The sequence below is a fragment of the Pipistrellus kuhlii genome, unplaced genomic scaffold, assembly GCF_014108245.1.
Source record: "Pipistrellus kuhlii isolate mPipKuh1 unplaced genomic scaffold, mPipKuh1.p scaffold_m20_p_1, whole genome shotgun sequence".
Taxonomy (NCBI): Eukaryota; Metazoa; Chordata; class Mammalia; order Chiroptera; family Vespertilionidae; genus Pipistrellus; species Pipistrellus kuhlii.
The window spans coordinates 13,154,048-13,172,952 of NW_023425404.1; the positions used below are offsets into that span (position 1 = coordinate 13,154,048).

Consider the following 18,905-nt stretch of genomic DNA (forward strand, 5'->3'; position numbering starts at 1 on the left):
CTTACTCTTTCTAGTAACATACCAATGAGAAACTTTGTATTAAGAATTAACTTTTACTTTGTAAGTCTATTAACAGAAAAATAGTCTATTCACAGTACACTGGAAGAGATGTTAGGATCAGGATTAGGGTCTTGTACTTCACTGAAAATTCTTAAGTAACAATACCGGTTAAAATGGACTAAGCGCTATGTTATTTGGGTATTGCACTAAGGATTTTACATACATTCAATTAATTTCCAATCTCAATATAATCTATTATAATACTATTATAATCCTTTCTTACAGATGACAACAGAAGCTTTAAGAAGAGTTACAATTGTAATAGTGTATCTTAAATAGTGTAGTACTTAAAATCAAGAGCAAGTAATAACCAACTGAATTGAATGCCTTTCTAGGCTTCTGAATGTTTTTGGAAAACAATCTTTAAAAATTAAAAGCACCCAAGACAATATAAAGGTTGTCTACACACTACTGTCAACTACCTAATGCACAGTACTTCACACTACAGCAGTCCGGTGCAAGAGAAGTCCAATCTCTTCCCTCCTCTTGTGGTCCGCTCCACTCTGCCCAGTATCAAAATGGCTTTTCCATGGCAATATAAATCCACATTACATAACTTCAAAATAATCTTCATACTCCTAGATCTATTTCGAAAAACGTATTTTTAAAAAAAATAGTATTGAAGACCCAAAGAAAGGGTGAGAAAGAAGTAACACATTTTAATGTGCAAGCTTGGTCATCGCCTGGAATGAATGGAGGAGATGCGGTTTACTGCAGCCTCCATTCGAGGAAGGGGGCAGGACCACAACACTCACCACAATCTCCAGACGAGCAAACTAGGAGGAGGGTGCTTACAAGGATAAGTAAATATAAAGTGGGCATCGACTAAATTCGTGGGCAGAGAGGTAGGTGGACAGGTCACCCACAGGGGCGGGCTCTAGGTGGCCTCAGAGGAAGGGAGGGGAAGAAATCCGTTGGTAGCGGGCACCTCTCTAATAAAAAGGGTGGATGCCGGCTGGCTTCTCCGCGGAGCCTAGGCCAAAGGGAGTCGTAGGCCCGGAAATGGTACCGTAAGGCTCCGAGGGGGGCCTCCAGTGAAGGGCTCCCCCGGGGGGGCGGACCAATCGTTTGGTGGCAAACGCGGATCCCAGAAGGTGCGGACGGGGTTCCCTGTGGCCATCCGTGAACGGAAAAGGGAAAGCGGACGACAATGCAAGCAGAAGACGCTCCGGCCGTCAGCCGGTCCGGCCTCCACGGGCTCCTGCTCGGCCCAGTGGTTTCCGAGGCCTTGAGAGAAGTGAGGAAACCCGGGCCTCCTGCCCCTCCCCTCCCCTCCCCCACCCGGCCCCCCTCTTTCCCCTCGACCCACCCACCCACCCCCGGGCCCTTTCAGAGCCTCCCGGCTTTCCTTCCTTTTCCCCCCCTTGGCCCCCCCCAAGCCGAGGTACCCGGTTTCCACACGCGTTCAGAGGCGCGCGTGAACTCACCCGCCGCCGAGACAAGGGAACCGTCTCCGTGGCCCTCTGGGCTCCAGGTGACGGGAAGACACCGCCGGTTCGAGGTCTCTGCGCGCCGCTCTCACCGGGAGACTGGTGCGAAGGCGACCACTCGCCAAGGCCGCGGCGCAAACACTGCCGCGCTGCGCGGCGCGGGGAGCTTCTTGGAGGTCTTCCTTTTGCCCGGCGTGCACCGCGGCCGAAACCGTGGAAAGAAGCACCATAGAGAAGAGCGCGTATAGAGAGGCCTAGCCGCGGGGCCCTCCGTCACCACGCCCCAGCGGGGTAACCATAGAGAAGGCACGCCTAGAAGGGCTCGGGCCGTAAATGACGACCCACCCTGCCATTTTTGATTGGAGCTGATTGGGTCTTGTGACCGGGGGGACGCCATCTTGAGGTCAAGGTTCCCGCTGGACGCTGCGCGAGCGACGTTGGAGGATTTCTTACTTTTTATAGTTTGTTTTGAGGATTAGGACATTAGGTCCCTGTTTGAGGTTCGATGGGCACCTTAAACCACAACGGCTGATCTACCCCTGGTTTTTTTTTATTTTTTTCCGACACCCATTTCTCCCCTCTATGCCCTCTTCCACCTCCGCCCTTCCCCACCCCCACCCCGCCGAACGCGGAGACTGTGGATACCGGGAGAACTGGCCCTGGTGGGGTTCTTTTGTTTGTTTTAAATGCACACACGTCGCCTAAATGCTTAGGCGCCCTGGGAGGGCCAGTGAGGTCACTAGGTGTTTGAAATACCTAAACCGACCTGCATCCACATTTCCCGTGGCTTTCATTCCCCAATGTAAAAAAAAAAAAAAGATCTCGGCTAATTAGATTAAGGAGAATAAGCGGATCACGCATGACTAGATTATTCCATTACGGACTTAACGGTCAATGGCTATTGACAGGTCTTTGTTTCCCAACTGCTTCTCAGAAGGCTTATAATTTATTCAATATGAAGTTATTGTCTCCGTAAAGGACTGGTGCTGGGCTAAGGGCTAGGCTTTTGGCAAACGGGAGTGAAATTTTATTTCTGTGATCTGCAAACAACGCGGAACAGATGACAAATTCTGATCACTATATAAAATTGAAACATATCTAAACAATTCCTACTTGGCATTGTTTCCTATTTAGTTTTACTTTATAGAACGAATCACCATTTATGTATTTTTTCCTTATAGTCTGTCTGCCCTACCCCACTAAAATGTAAAATTAAGGGTGCGGAAATTTTGTTCATTGCTGTATTTTCAGGGTCTAGAACAATGCCTGTATGCAGCAGGTGCTCAATAAATTGTTGAATAAAATAAATTATGACAGCCCTGGCCAGTGTGGCTCAGTTGATTGAGAGTCATCTCATGCACCCAGAGGTCCTGGGTTCAAGTCCAGATTCAGGCACAAACCCAGGTTTCAGGCTTAATCCCCAGTAGGTGGGCAGGAGGCATCCGGTCAATGTTACCCTCTCACATCGATGTTTCTCTCTCCCTTTCTTTCCCTTCTGTCTCTCTAAAATGAATAACAAAAACGTATTTTTTTAAGTTATACATGATGAGTACCAACAGAAAATAAAATGTACTGGAAGACTAATGGGAAAGGATATATCATTTACCATCTATAAAATTTATATGTATCTATATTTCTGCTTGCTAAGTTTCCTTAACATTAAGGAGTGCTAATAACATGTAATGCAAGAACTAAATTAACTAATGCATGTGAAAGTACTTCGTTCAGTCAAGTGCTAGTCAAATGCTAATTACTTTTGCAAACGAACTATTTGTGCCTTTTTTTCACTACCAAAAGCATAAATAACAAAAAAAGGCATAAATACAAGGAGAGAGAAGTTGACTCAAGTTTGCTAACTTTCCTGTAGTAAACATTTGTTGTTTATGTTGACCTAACATCCATTGCCATCTTTCTTAACTGCACTCCACATTTCTATCTGGTCTAGTAATAATTAATGTCGTTTTTAAACATTCGTTTAAAATCTTGCTTGGCCTTGACTTGTATTGACATAACCTTCAAACACGTGGTATCTACAGAACGTGTGAAGTGCAATTAACAAGTTTTGCTTGAAAAAGTTTGTGTTTGGTTTGGTTTTTGTTGCAAAACTAGGGCTAAGAAGATGGCGGATGAAGAGCATATTCGGCACTGCATGCTTTACGAGTTCCAATTAGGAAGAAAAGCAAGTGAGGCTGCAAAAAACATCTGTAGTGCTCTTGGTCAAGATGCAGTTAGCGCCAGAAAATGCCAGCATTGGTTTGAGAAATTTCGCGAGGGAAATTTTTCGTTAGATGACAAGAGTGGTCGAGGCCATGTGTCCAATTTTGATCAAGAAGCTCTTCAAGCTCTTTTGGTGCAAAATCCTCAAATTACCCAACAAGAGCTTGCGACAACTTTAAATTGTTCACAAAAAACAATTTCCAATCAATTGCGTGCACTTGGCAAAGTCCAAAAGTTTGGAAAATGGGTTCCTCATGAGTTGACCGACAACAACCGTAATCAAAGAGTCACAATTTGCAGTTCGCTCCTCTCTCGTCCAAACCGTTTGCCGTTTTTAAAGCAAATTGTTACCGGAGATGAAAAATGGGTGCTATATGTTAATTTGAAAAGGCGGCCTCAATGGTTGGACAAAAATGAGGCTCCGCAGCCCACGCCAAAACCTGACTTGCATGCGAAAAAAGTGATGTGTGTTTGGTGGAATTATAAAGGAATTCTTCATTATGAACTTTTACCATCTAACCAAACCATTACAAGTGCAGTGCATAGTGCCCAATTGGAAAGGTTAGCCCAAGCTTTAAGAGAAAAAGAACCCGCGCTGATTAATCGGAAGGGCGTAATTCTTCACCACGATAACGCACGACCGCATACTGCAAGAATCACTGCTGAAAAACTGCGCCAGTTGGAATGGGAAGTTCTCCCTCAACCTGCATATTCTCCTGATATTGCCCCTTCCGATTACCATTTGTTTCGTTCTTTGCAAAACTTTCTTCTTGGAAAAAAATTTAATAATGAAGAATGCCTCAAAAATGCATTGACCGAATTTTTTGCATCAAAATCACAAGAATTTTACAACAGAGGGATTAAAATGCTTCCTGAGCATTGGGCACAAGTAGTAGAAAACAACGGCAACTATATTGTTGATTAAATTTTGTTGTATTGTTTAAATTTGATTTAAAAAAGTATTAGAAAACGACATTAATTATTACTAGACCTAATAAAATCATCTTTTCACTACTCCAGATATTTGTAGTTTGAATAGCAAGTCCCAAACCCTGGCCAGGCCCCTTAGGACACAGAGAGAGACTTTACAACCCAGTTAAAGCCCTTACATTGTACCAAGCACTATTTAATTTTGTATGACTTATTTTGTATATTTTATTGATTTTTTATAGAGAGGAAGGGAGAAAGATAGAAACATCAATAATGAAGTATGGTAGCAAGTTCGACCCCACAACAATAACAAATATTGATGATTGCCTCCTGCACAAGCCCGATTGGGGATCAAGCCTATAACCAAGGTACATGCCCTCTACCAGAATCAAACCTAGGACCCTTCAGTCCATGAGCCAACGATCTACTGAGCCAAACAGGTTAAGGCCCAAAGCACTATTTCAAACATCTTGCAAATATCAGCAACTTTAATTCCCATATTAACTCACCAGAAGTAGAAACTATTGTTAAACAGATGAAGAAACTTAGCCCTGGCCCGTGTTGTCCAGTGGTTAGAGTGTTGGCCTGTGTGCAGAAGAATGAAGGTTTCCATTCCTGGTCAAGGGCACATACTTGGATTGCAGGTTCAATCCTCAGCCCCAGTCAGGGCACATTTGCCAGGCAACCAATCAATGTATCTCTCTTTCACCTTGATATTTCTCTCCCTCTCTCCCTCTCTCTTTTTCCATCCTCCCCCTTCCACTCTCTCTAAAAAAAAAAAAAAAAATGATGGAAAAAATGTCCTCAGGTGAGGATGAACAAAGCCAGCTGGTGTGCCTCAATGGTTGAACAAGGACTTACGAACCAGGAGGTCACAATTTGATTTCTGGACAGGACACATGCCTGGGTTTTGAGCTCAATCCCCAGTTTGGGGCATGCAGGAAGCAGCTGATGAATTATTCTCTCTCATCATTGATTTTTCTCTCCCCCTCCCTTCCTCTCTCAAAAAAAAACAAAAAAAAAAACTAACATTTTTTTTAAAGAAAAATTTTTATTTTTGATGATGTTTAATTTACCTACTTTTTCTTTACTTTTGCTTTTTGTGTCATATTTAAGAACCTGTTAACCTAATCTAAGGTGTCTTACTCTGTTTCAGCTGCTATAAAATACCATACATTGAGTAGCTTATACCAGTAAATAGCAGAAATCGATTGCTCATAGTTCTGGAGGCTAGATCCAAGATCAGGGTGCCAGCATGGTCAGGTGAGGACCCTCTCCCAGGCCTTCCACTTACTGTATCTGCATATGGGGGAGGGGCTAGGGGGTTCTGTGGGATCGCATTCATGAGGGTTCCACCCTCAGGAACCAATCACCTCTCAAGGGCCCCACCTAGTAGGTGTGCCAGTTCATAATGAGGATTTTGTAATCAAAGAAAACACGGTAATTTCATGAGAAACATCAAAAGTGCTTTATTTAAAGAAATGTCCATCGCTAGCTACACATTTCCCCATCTTTCAGGTAATTTGTGGATACTGTGCCAATAGAACTTTTCTTGTTTTGAAGAAAACCTTTCAGAGACCCAATTTTCCACTTCTTCATATGTTTTGAAGTGCTGCTCAGAAAGTGCGTGATCTGAAGGAGCAAGGTCTGGTGAATACGATGGTTGGGTTAATACTTCCCAGGCAAGATTATTTTTTAAATTTATTCATGGGCTACAATTCCTTATACAGTTATTTTTCTAATCCAATTTTCTTTTTTTTCTTTTTTTTTATTAATGTATCCATGGGCTACAATTCCTTATACAGTTACTTTTCTAATCCATTTATTTATTTATTTATTTTTCATTTTTCCCCGGCAATATCTTTTAACGTGTCTTTAACTGATTTTGAAGTGTGTGATGGTACATCATCATGTAGCAAAATTACTTTGCCATGTCTTCTGGCCCATTCTGGTCATTTTATGATCAAAGCATGGTTCAACTTGGTTAATACTGATCGGTAGCGATCAGTATTAACGGTTTCACCTGGTTTCAGAAGCTCATAATACACCACACCTTCCTGATCCCACCAAACACAGAGCTTTGTCTTCTTTCAGAAGCCATTTGGCTTTGCAGTCGATGTTGATGGTTGACCTGGATTAACCCATGATTTTGTGCATTTGGGATTCTCAAAATAAATCCATTTTTCATCACCAGTCACAATTCAATGCAAAAAATTGAAACAAGGTTTTACTGATGACTTTTCAGTTTTCCATTTGTCTTTCAATGTTGACATGGCACCCATTTTCCTTTCTTTGAAGTCTTTCTCATTGCTTGTAAACAATCAGAAATTGTTTGCAGAGCAACATTTCATCTTTCTGCAAGTTGTTTTTTAGTTTGACACACATCTTCATCCAATCATGCTTGTAATTGTTGGTCTTCAAACTTTTTGGTTGACCTGGACCCTTTGTCTTTCACATTGAAATCCTCACTTTTAAAGCGCTTAAACTAGCATTCACAAGTGTCTTGAGGTTGAGCACATTCACCATAAGCTTCCCGAAGTATTCAGCAGCACTTTTCTTCAAAATAAAGTAATGAATTAAAACTTCCCGCAAATGCTCTTTGTTTGGCACGAAATTCAACATTTTTAAGTATAAAAATATCTATGGCCGAAGCCGGTTTGGCTCAGCGGTGGAGCGTCGATCTGCGGACTGAGGGGTCCCAGGTTCGATTCTGGTCGGGGGCATGTGCATTGGTTGCGGGCACATCCCCGGTGGGGAGTGTGCAGGAGGCAGCTGATCGATGTTTCTCTCTCATCATTAATGTTTCTAGCTCTCTATCTCTCTCCCTTCCTCTCTGTAAAAAATCAATAAAATATATTTTTTTAAAAATATATCTATGATGTTAACACCTTCTGCAAATTTGACATATGAACTTTTGAAGCTTTTATCAATACAACAAAATAGCATACATATTAAATCTCATACATATTAACATATGTGTAACTCCATCTATTGAAAAAAATCTGAATTATTAACAAGTACACCTTTAGGATTTAGAATTTATTTATTTTTATTAATCCTCACCCATGGATATTTTTCCATTGATTTTTAGAGAGTGAGGAAGGCAGGGAGGAAAACATTGATGTGAGAACGACACATCAATTGGTTGCTATTTAAAAAAATACCTTGTTAATGAGTTGAGAGATCATTATGAAATAGAGTGGTAACATCTATCGGTTGCCTCCCAAACTCGCCCAAACCAGGGACCTAACCCAAAGCCTGGGTATGTACCCTGACTGGGAATCAAACCAGCAGCCTTTTGGTGCCAGGGACAATACTCAACCAACTGAGCCACACTGGCCAGGGTGGTCATTAGGATTTATACCTATATTTTTTCTAATAATTTTATAGTTTTGGCTCTTACATTGAGGTCTTGGATTCATTTGAATTAATTTTTGTATATGTTGTGATAGGTATATAAATTCACTATTTTGCATATGAATAATCCAGTTATCCCAGCACCAGTTGTGGAAAATACTATTCTTTTCTCCATAATATTGAAACTCTTATAAAAAATAAATTGACCATAGTCCTAGCCAGTCTTGCTCAATGGATAGAATATGGCCCCAAGCACTGAAGGGTCTTGGGTGTGATTCCCATCAGGGCACTTACGAGAGGCAACCAATCTATGTGTTTCACTCACATCTACTTCTCTCTCTTTCTGTCTCTCCCCCTTCCCTTCTCTCTAAAAATCAATGAAAAAATATCCTCGGGTGAGGATTTAAAAAAAATCAATTGACCATAAATGGAGGGGGTTAATTATGAACTCTCACTTGTATTGGATTGATATTTATGTCTGTCCTTATAGTATAACACTGTTTTGTTACTGTTCTTGCTAAACCTCACCCGAGTTTATTTTTTCCATTGATTTTTTTTTTTTTTTTTTTTTTTTTTTTGAGATAATGAAAGGGAAGGAGAGAGGAGGAAATATCATGGGAGCCCAGCCAGTGTGGTTCAATGTTTGAACATTGACCCATGCACCAGAGGTCACCAAATGGATTCCCAGTCAGGGCATAGACAATTCCTGGTGGGGGCCAGGCAAAAGGCAGACATTGAAATATATATATATCTTTCTCTTCCTCTCTCTCCATCTCTCCCCCTTCCTATTTCTCTAAAACCAATAAAAATAGCCCTAGCCAGTTTGGCTCAGCGGAAAGGGTCAAGGGCATATACTTTGGTTGAGGCTTTGATCCCTGGCACTGGTTCGGGCATGTGAAAAAGCAACCAATCGATGTGTCTCTCTCATATCAATGCTTGTCTCTCTCTCTCTCTCTCTCTCTCTCTCTCTCTCTCTCTCTCTCTCTCTCTCTCTCTCTCTCTCTCTTTCTCTCTCTCTCTCCTCCCCCCCCCCCCCCACTCTTTCTAAAAACCAATGGAAAGCCAAAACCGGTTTGGCTCAGTGGATAGAGCATCGGCCTGTGGACTGAAAGGTCCAGGTTCGATTCCGGTCAAGGGCATGTACCTTGGTTGCAGGCACATCCCCAGTAGGGGTTGTGCAGGAGGCAGCTGATCCATCTTTCTCTCCCATTGATGTTTCTAGCTCTTGATCCCTGTCCCTTCCCCTCTGTAAAAAATCAATAAAACATTTTTTTAAAAATGAAAATCAATGGAAAAATATTCTGAGGTGAGGCTTAACAAAAAAGTAAAAAAGTAAAATAAATAAAAACATGTTTTAAAAAGTCATGTGAGAGAGACACATTGATTGATTGCCTCCTGAACATGCCCCCTACTTGGACAGGGATTAAACCTGCTAAGTGCCCTTGACTGGAATTGAACTGAAGACCCTTTAGTTCAAGGGCTGACACTAACCACTGAACAACCAGCCAGGCTAGCACAATAATGTTTTTGATCACTATAGCTTTGTAATAAATTTTGAAATCATGAAGAATGAGGTCTTCCAACTTTGTTGTTTACAAGATTGTTTCATCATTGTTATTCAGAGTTCCTAGCAATTCCACATGATTTTTAAGTTCAACTGTCCATTTGTAATACAAAAATTTTAAAAATGCCCTATCTGGTTTGGCTCAGTTGATAGATTGTCCACCTGCAGACAAAAGGGTCCCAGGTTCCATTCTGGTCAAGGGCAATGCCTAGGTTGTGGGCTTGATCCCCAATAGGGGGCGTGCAGAAGGCAACTGATCAATGATTCTCTCTCTCATCATTAATGTTTCTCTCTCCCTCTCCCTTCCTCTCTGAAATCAATAAAATATATATATATATATTTTTTTAAAAGTTGAGCCTTAGCCAATTTGACTCTGGATAGAGCGTGGGCCTGCAGACTGAAGGGTCCTGGGTTCGATTCTGGTCAAGGGCACATGCCCGGGTTGCAGGTCTGGTCCGCAGTAGGGGAAGTGCAGGAGGCAGCAGATCTCTTTCTCTCTCTTCCTTCCTCTCTGAAATCAATAAAAAATATATTTTTTAAAAATTGAAATTTTTATAGAAAATTCAATAAATCTGTAGGTTAATTTTAAGAATATTACAATCATAACAATAGTCTTTCAATCTCAAAACACAGGATATCTATTTATTTCTTCTTTAATTTTGTTCAATAATGTTTTAAAAATATTAGAGTGTAGTTGATACACAATATTAGCTTGAGGTGTACAATATAGTGATTCTACCCTTACATATCTTAACATGTGATCACCATGATAAGTCTAGTAACCATATGTCATCATACAAAATGTTTACAATATTTTTTATATTTTTTAATTGATTTTTTACAGAGAGGAAAGGACAGGGAGAGAGAGTTAGAAGCATTGGTGAGAGAGAAATACCAATCAGCTACCTCCTGCACACCCCCTATTGGGGATGTGCCCTCAACCACGGTACATGACCTTGATTGGAATTGAACCCGGGACCCTTCAGTCCACAGGCTGAGGCTCTATCCACTGAGCCAAACCGGTCAGGGCTACAATATTTTTAACCCTTTTTTTGTAATATGGCACATAATATGGCAAATAGGTCATCCTATTGAAAATAACGAAACATGTTGGTAAAATATTGAAGAGTCAACAAGAAGATAAGGAATTATCAGACCAAAATCTAGGTGAAGGCAGGATCCAAAGAGTAAGTAGAGCAGTGATGTCACTTTGCCCTGGGGCATTTACCTTACTTGGCAATTTAAGCTTGGTTTTTCTCTGCCTTGTGGGGCAAGTGGGACAGATGGGTGCTTCAAAGAGCCTCCGTTTCAGTGTAAGGGTGAAGAACTGCTAGTAAACACAGTCACTCAACAGCCTGGAAAGAAAGTCCTCTTGGAAAGGGGAGATTTCAGGGAGCTGTAGAGGGGTCACAGGATCATCAGACTGCCCTCTGAGGGGTATGTAACCCAAACATACATCTCAACGGTTAAAAAACAAAGATCCCAAACAGTGAGTATAGTTTAAAGTGGTCCCTCCAGGCAGAATTGATAGCAAATCCTCTCTGTTGGAATGAACCTGTATCCTAGGCCTCAAAAACTTCCCAGAAATAATTTTCCAAGGTAAATCTAGCTCAGAGTAAAAAATAAGCACACAAAAAATGAGAATGAGTAGCAACAACTAACAGAAACAGATCTGATCATTCCAACCATCTGTGAGCCCAGCGGGTGTGGCTCAGCAGTTGAGCGTTGATTTAGGAACTAAAAGGTCACTGTTCTATGTCAGGTCAGGGCATGTGCCCAGGGTGTGGGCTCAATCCCCAGCGTAGGGCTGCAGGAGGTAGTCAATCAATGATTCTCATCATTATTAATTTTTTTTACATTATTCAAAACATTTATTCATCATCATCATTATTTTAAAATATATTTTTATTGATTTCAGAGAAGAAGGGAAAGGAAAAGAGAGAGAAACATTGATAAAGAGAGCATCATTGCCAGGACCGGTTTAGCTCAATGGATAGAGCGTCGGCTTGGGGACTGAAGGGTCCCGGGTTCGATTCCGGTCAAGGGCACGTACCTTGGTTGCGGGCATATCCCCAGGGGGGGGTGTGCAAGAGGCAGCTGATCAATGACTCTCTCTCATCGATGTTTCTAGCTCTCTATCTCTCTCCCTTCCTCTCTGTACAAAATCAATAAAATATAAAAAAAAAAAAAAAAAAAAAAAAAAAAAAAAAAAAGAGAGCATCATTGATTACTGCCTCCTGCACACCCCACACTGGGGATTGTGCCCACAACCCGGGCATGTGTCCTGACCAGAATCAAAGTTGGCCTCCGGGTTCGTAGGTCGATGTTCAACCACTGAGCTATGCTGGCCGAGCTTTTCTCTCATCATTGATGCTTCCCTCTCCCTCCTTCCCTCTCTCTGAAATCTGAAATCAATAAAAAATAAATACATTAAAAACAGAATTAACCAATGAATGCATAAATAAGTGGAACAACAAAATGACATTTCTCTCACTCCACCCTCTCCATTCCTCTCTAAAATCAATAAATTAAGAAAAGGTTGTGTGTTTTTTTTTCATTATTATTGATGCATTGCACTTACATAGTAAAAATTTTCTGGAGTATAAACGTATTCAAAGAACATCTTCCTCACCTTAGTATACCGGTACTCCTTGGAGTCAACCATTTCCCACAATTTAAGGGGTTCTTATAACTTTCGAAAATATAATTTCAAATGGGTAGTTTTGGCCTTAAAAATATTAAATACCATTTTGTTCCCAGGACATATTAATATACTTATTTTATAATTACTAAGCAAATTATTAGGGCTACCGAAAGTTATAGTGGTGGTCTTAGGAACAAAACCTCTAGGGAAATTTTACAGTAGGCTAGCCAGTCTCAAGAACCTATCTAAAGACTTGTTTGTTGTTGTTGTTGTTGTTGTTTTTTAAATATATTTTATTTATTTTTTACAGAGAGGAAGGGAGAGAGAGAGTTAGGAACATCGATCAGTCGCCCCCTGACTGGAATCGAACCTGGGACCCTCCAGTCCACAGGCTGACGCTCCATCCACTGAGCCAAACCGGTTAGGGCAAAACTTGCTTTCCTAACCTTTCTAACATTTCTTCTTTTGCCCTAATTGGTTTGGCTCAGTGGATAGAGCTTCGGCCTGCGAACTGAAAGATCTTGGTTCAATTCTGGTTAAGGGCACATGCCCAGGTTGCAGGCTGAATCCCCAGTAAGGGGTGTGCAGGAGGCAGCAGATCAGTGATTCTCTCTCATCATTGATGTTTCTATTTCTCTCTCCCTCTCCCTTCCTCTCTGGAATCAGTAAAAATATATGGGGGGGGGGGGGGAAAAACACCCGATTAGGAATGCTAAAATGAATGAATAAATAAATAAATTAAGAGTTTGTGATTAAATCACCAGCTGAGTCTCTTTTTTTTAATATTTTATTTTTATTTTTAATGCTTTGAGGCTAACTTATGTACAATCATGGAATTTTTAAAAAATATATTTTTAGCCGAAACCGGTTTGGCTCAGTGGATAGAGCGTCGGCCTGCGGACTGAAGGGTCCTGGGTTCGATTCCAGTCAAGGGCATGTACATTGGTTGGAGGCACATCCCCGGTGGGGGATGTGCAGGAGGTGGCTGGTCGATGTCTCTCTCTCGTCTATGTTTCTAGCTCTTTATCTCTTTCCCTTCTTCTCTGTAAAAAATCAATAAAATATATTTTAAAAAATATATATTTTTTAATTGATTTCAGAGAGGACCATCAATGATGAGAGAGAATCACAGATTGGCTGCCGCCTTCACCCCCACTATTGGGTGGATCGAACCTGCAACCTAGGCATATGCTCCCAACCAGAATCGAACCCGGGACCTTTATTCTGCAGGCTGACACTATCCACTGAGCCAAACCAGCCACAGCCAATTATGGAATTTTAATAACTATTCATTATTTTTCAAATCAGCACATTTAGTCAAGTAGCTATAAAATAATTCTAATATGACAAAGACTTTTCTTTTTTTAATGATCTCACTTATGTTGTTGTTGTTTTTTTTAGTAAAGTCTTAGATTTTTTATTATATATATATATATATATATATATATATATATATATATATATATTTTTTTTTTTTTTTGTGCCCGCAACCAAGGTACATGCCCCTGACCAGAATCAAACCTGGGACCCTTCAGTCCGCAGACCTACGCTCTATCCACTGAGCCAAACCGGTCCTGGCTATTTTATATATTTTTAATATATATAGAATATATATTAAATATATTACTGATTCAAAGAGGAAGGAAGAAGAAAGAGAGAGAGAGAGAAACATCAATGATGAGAGAGAATCATTGATCAGCTGCCTCCTGCACACCTCCTACTAGGGATTGAGCCTGCAACCTGGGACACCATACATAGTTGTTAGAATATTATTGATTACTAGAGGCCTGATGCACGAAAATCGTGCATGGGTAGGGTCTCTAGGCCTGGCCAGCAATCAGGACCAACTGGGGCCTCTGGCTGCTTGCCAGGGCATTCTTTCCAGCAGCCGCTGAGGAGATGGGTTCTTGTCCCAGTTTTGTCAATAATTTGCTGTGTGACCTGTCAAATAACTCAACCTTAGTATTCTCTCCTGGGTTAACAATTATCAAGATAGAATGATAGAACGTTAGAATTGGCAAAGACTTCAGAGTTTATACAGTACAATTTCTTAATTTCATGGGGTGATTGAGTGACTTTCTCATGAGCTTTCTAGAATAAGCTTTCAGTCTTGGCATCTTAGATCAGTCTCTTTTGACTTCATCACACTTTCTTTCAGTGTTGTTCCAAGATTCAAATAGACAAAAAACAAAACAAAACAAAACAAAAACACACCCCAAAAGTGAAAACACTAAACTAATATATGGCCTTTCACATAAAGCCAGATAACAGTATTAACCTATTACCCTGCACTGAGGCCTGCAAGCTTATTTGAAAATATATTCTGTTTAACTTAAGGATGACTTAAAATTCAGAAACTATGTAAGGAGACATCAGAAAAAATAAAAGGTAGGGGAGGTGGGAAGTAATGGTTGGCTTGGCGAATACTGGTAAACAGAAAACAAAACTCTCAGGAGTACTTTTATTCTCTTATCAATTATTTTTCTCCCTACTTTGTACATGGTGAAATTGAGGAAGTGGAGGTTGCTTTTACACATTTCTGATGGAATGGTGGGAAATAAGGGTTATTTGAGATGAAATTACTTTGCATATACTACACATTACATCAACTCTCTAACTTAACGTCATCCTGTCTGGGGCCAGTGCCCAAAACAACGCTCAGGAAACAGCAGAAACCACAGCCAATGCAAAAACTCCAACTCCCGAAATGCTTCATGGCTTGTTTCCCCCCCGCTTCCTGGCACGAGCAAGCGCTTCCGTACTGGGAGTTGTAGTCATTCAGGGCCCCCCACTTCCGTCGTGTAGAGGGAGGATGCCCCTCCAGGAAACTACATTTCCCAGCAAGCTGTGCGTACCATTCTCCGCGTTTGGCGCGACAGACTCCACCCCCGCCCCCTCCTCCCTCCCGGGGCTGCACTCACAGCTCACGCCTTCCTGTTAGTCGGAGCTGGTAGAAGTTCACTCCGATCAGCTGATCACAACTGACAACAGGAGAGGAGGAAGCCCGGGAGGCTGCGAAGGAGGTGGAGGGGGAGATGGAAATGAGGATGGATCCTCCGGTGCCCTGAGAAACAGCCCCCGCCCCCCACCACCGGCGACCCGCGGTCCCCCGACGCCGCCTGGCCGCAGCCGAGCTGCTCCACGGTGGGGTCCCCTGACCGTCGCGGGAGGGGAGGGAAGGGCACGGCCCTGCCTCGGGGACGAGCCATATAGTTCGGGAGCTCAGGCTGCCCCCAAGGAGGGAGGGGTGGGGGTGTCGGGTGCGGCTGTTGTGGGGGTGGGGTAGCATAAACAATAGATTGGGCTCTGGCCTCTGCCAGTGTTTGTGTGGGGTTTGGGGGGACCTTCTTTGTTCGTGGGCTCTGCTCCCACCCATCCTCGGGTTGTGGTGGTGTTGCCCGGGAGGGAGGAAGGGTGAGGAATCCCCGGGCCGGAGGGGGATACCGAGGGAGGGAGCGGGCAGAGTGGGCAGCTTGTTTGCTTTGCCCGGCGGGCGGCGAGGTGTGCTGTTGAAGGCTGGTTTTATATTTTTCTCAATCGCGACAAATTTTTTGTTTGCGTGAGGGAGCTAGCTAGTTGGGCTGTCTGAGGTTAGAGTGTAAATAAGGTCTCCTAGTCACTCCCTTCGCCTTCCTTGTTTATCTAAAAATAAGATTGATCGGTGGATTTCTGTGTAGGAGGAGTGGGAAATATCTGAAAAGAGGGCTTTGCATTTCGTTGGGGCTTTAGAATGGGTGTCAAGGATAAGGGGGGTTAGGAAGATAATTGTAGAAGTCACAAAAGCCCCCTTTCCTGCCCCAGTTACATATGTATTTTTTAAGTTTTTGAGTAACAAAGAGAAAAACGGTTTTAACTCACTACAGGTCTGGCTTTGCGGTGGGCCACAGTGGAGGAATTCTGTCTCCTGTTGCTCTTTTTTTTGTGTGTGTGTGTCTGTGTGCCCAGTTAGAGAAGGAACAAAAGGAAGTTCAGTAATTGTTTTATATTGTTTTCAAGCATGAAATGGTGATTCTTGTTTCCAGGTTTAGAGTTCTTAATAGGCATCTGTCTAGACTTGCAACAACTCTAGTACTTTGATGGAGCTGAAGTTTATTACTATTATCATTTCGTTAGCTTTTTACAGGCTTCTTTCTCTGTCTCTCCCAATTGGGGAGTGCATGTGAGGGTGCAGAAGGTTTTTTTATTTAGGGATTTAAAAATATATATATTTTTATTTATTTTAGAGAGGAAGGGAGAGGGAGAGAGAGATGGAAACATCAATGATCAGAGAGAACCATCCATTGGCTTGATTGGTTGCCTCCTGCAGGCCCCACACTGGAAATCTAGCCCTCAACCTGGGCGTGTGCCCTGACAAGGAATCAAACTGTGACCTCCTGGTTCACAGGTCAGTGCTCAACCACTGAGCCACGCCAGCTAGGCCAGTGAATTTTTTAAAAAAAATATATTTTATTGATTTTTTACAGAGAGAAGGAAAGAGGGATAGAGAGCTAGAAATGTCGATGAGAGAGAAACATCGACCAGCTGCCTCTTGCACACCCCCTACCGGGGATGTGCCCGCAACCAATGTACATGCCCTTGACCGGAATCGAACCTGGGACCTTTAAGTCCGCAGACCGACGCTCTACCACTGAGCCAAACTGGTTTCGGCAAGGCCAGTGATTTTTATTCTGAATTTAATAACTGAGTGAACAGAAAATTTCTGTCTGGGAAATAAAGTAGCAAAGTCTTAGATGCCTTGGGCCTAGAGGTAGTGGTTATTTTCAAAGGACAATTTGACCATAATTTTGAGAAGAAATTGCTAGGTCAGAATGAACCAGTGTAAATTAAAAAAAAATTTTTTTTAATTGATTTTAGAGAGAGAAAGGAAGTGGAATAGAGAAATAGAAACATCCGATGAGAGGGAAACCTCTTATCAGCTACCTCCTGCACGCCGCCTACTGGTGATGGTGCCTGCAACCCATGCATGTATCCTGACCCAGAATCTGTTCAGTGATCTCTTGGTTCATGGGTTGATGCTCAACCAGTGAGCTAAGTTGGCGAAGCTGAGCCAGTGTAAATTTTACAAGCAAGAATGAATTTTTTTTACAGGAGTTTTGGTGTTGTATTTAATCACAATCTTTTTTTTTTTTTCCTCACCTGAGAGTATTTTATTTTTTTCAGTGATTTTTTTTTTTTTTTTTAAAGATGGAACTCTTCACAAATTTGCATGTCATCCTTGCCCAGGGACCATGCCAATCTTCTCTGGATTGTTCCAATTTTAGTATATGTGCTGCTGAAGCCAACACTCCACCGATTGTTTAAAACAATTGTTTATTGTTGAAATTATTATATATGTCCCCTTTTTTTCCCTATTGACCCCCTCGGGCTCCAGTGATTTTTTTTAATTTTTTTTTTTAAGAGAGAGGAGAGGATGGAGGAGGGGATGGGGAGAGAGAGAAAGAGAGAAACATTGATGTGAGAGAGACACATCGGTTGGTTGCCTCCCGCACTTACCCAGTGGGGCTGGGGATCGAGCCTGCAACCGAGGTGCATGCCCTTGACTGGGAATTGAACTCGAGCCCTTGGGCCCAGTGGTTGATGCTCTCACTGAGTAAACTGGCCAGGGCTTGCTTTTTTTTGTGTGTGTGTGTGTGTGTGTGTGTGTGTGTACTTCTGTTTTTAGATGAGTGAAATCCTTTTCCTTCCTTTATTTTAGGTTACCCCCGAAGTTTTGACTTGAGGTTGGATTATATTGAAGCACTTCTGACCACCCTCTTTCCTTACCAAGACCTTGTGCTTGAGGCCCAACTAATGAGTCCACCTCAGTGAACCGGCAGCTCTCTCTCTGTGATAGCCATAACAGACCCTTCCAGGTTAATTCGGACCACATATTTGTCTGCACTTTATGGAGGACGAAACCATCAAACCAAATGAACATTGCTGCTGATACCGAAGCCTTGGTGGCAGAAAGTTAAGAACTTGGACATCTGTGAGCGTGTGAAGCATTCTAACGGGACACTGAATGTGTGTGTGTGTGTGTGTGTGTGAAGGGTAAGGTGTTCAGAACCCTGTGGTATTTCTGTGTGGTCTTCGTCCTCAGAGCCTCTGTCCTCACTGCTGGGGAGAGCCCGGCGGCTGTTGTATGGTGGCTGATTTCCTTACCAGCCTGAGGATGAGTGCTCAGACCTCCCCGGCGCAGAAGGGCCTGAACCCGGGGCTCCTGTGCCAGGAGAGCTACGCCTGCAGCGGCAGCGACGAGGCTGTCTTCGAGTGCGACGAGTGCTGCAGCCTGCAGTGTCTCCGCTGCGAGGAGGAGCTGCACCGGCAGGAGCGCCTGAGGAACCACGAGCGGATCAGACTCAAGCCCGGCCACGTCCCTTACTGCGACCCCTGCAAGGGTCCCAACGGCCATTCGCCGGGGGTGAGGCAGAGGGCGGCCGTGAGGTGCCAGGCCTGCAAGATCAACTTGTGCCTGGAGTGCCAGAAGAGGACTCATTCTGGGGGTAACAAGAGGAGACACGCCGTCACCGCCTACCATGTCCCGAAGGCCCAGGAGTTCCTGGAGGAAGAGGAGATGGACGAGGAGACCAAGAGGAAGAAGATGACCGAGAAGGTGGTGAGCTTCCTCCTCGTAGATGAAAATGAGGAAATCCAGGTGAGTCCTGGGGTGTCATGTGGGGGTGGTGGGGCAGGTCGGTCGTTGGAAGGCAGCTCTCAAAAGGGG

General features: G+C 42.8%; 2 protein-coding genes and 1 non-coding gene across 12 annotated transcripts in view; 1 reads left to right on the forward strand and 2 right to left on the reverse strand.

Annotated features, from left to right (window-relative positions):
- RBM25 (RNA binding motif protein 25) overlaps positions 1-1,703 on the reverse strand; it is a 52,679-nt gene extending 50,976 nt beyond the window's left edge. For 2 of the 7 annotated variants that reach the window (XM_036432218.2, XM_036432237.2), the window contains exon 1: positions 1,488-1,700. The gene's annotated coding sequence lies outside the window, so the exon portion shown is untranslated. Of the gene's footprint in view, positions 1-440; positions 645-1,487 lie in introns of those variants that run through there. The other 5 variants (XM_036432245.2, XM_045578953.1, XM_036432254.2 and 2 more) reach the window with 4 other exon arrangements.
- A 13,422-nt stretch (positions 1,704-15,125) lies between these two features.
- ZFYVE1 (zinc finger FYVE-type containing 1) overlaps positions 15,126-18,905 on the forward strand; it is a 49,699-nt gene continuing 45,919 nt past the window's right edge. For 2 of the 4 annotated variants that reach the window (XM_045578964.1, XM_036432292.2), the window contains exons 1-2: positions 15,126-15,346; positions 17,898-18,836. In XM_045578964.1, coding sequence (XP_045434920.1) covers positions 18,324-18,836 — 513 coding nt within the window. In that variant the 5' untranslated portion in view covers positions 15,126-15,346; positions 17,898-18,323. The remainder of the gene's footprint in view (positions 15,347-17,897; positions 18,837-18,905) is intronic. The other 2 variants (XM_045578976.1, XM_036432303.2) reach the window with 1 other exon arrangement.
- On the reverse strand, positions 17,381-17,487 carry LOC118709909. The gene has a single exon (XR_004985193.1). It is a non-coding gene; the product is annotated as a U6 spliceosomal RNA (small nuclear RNA).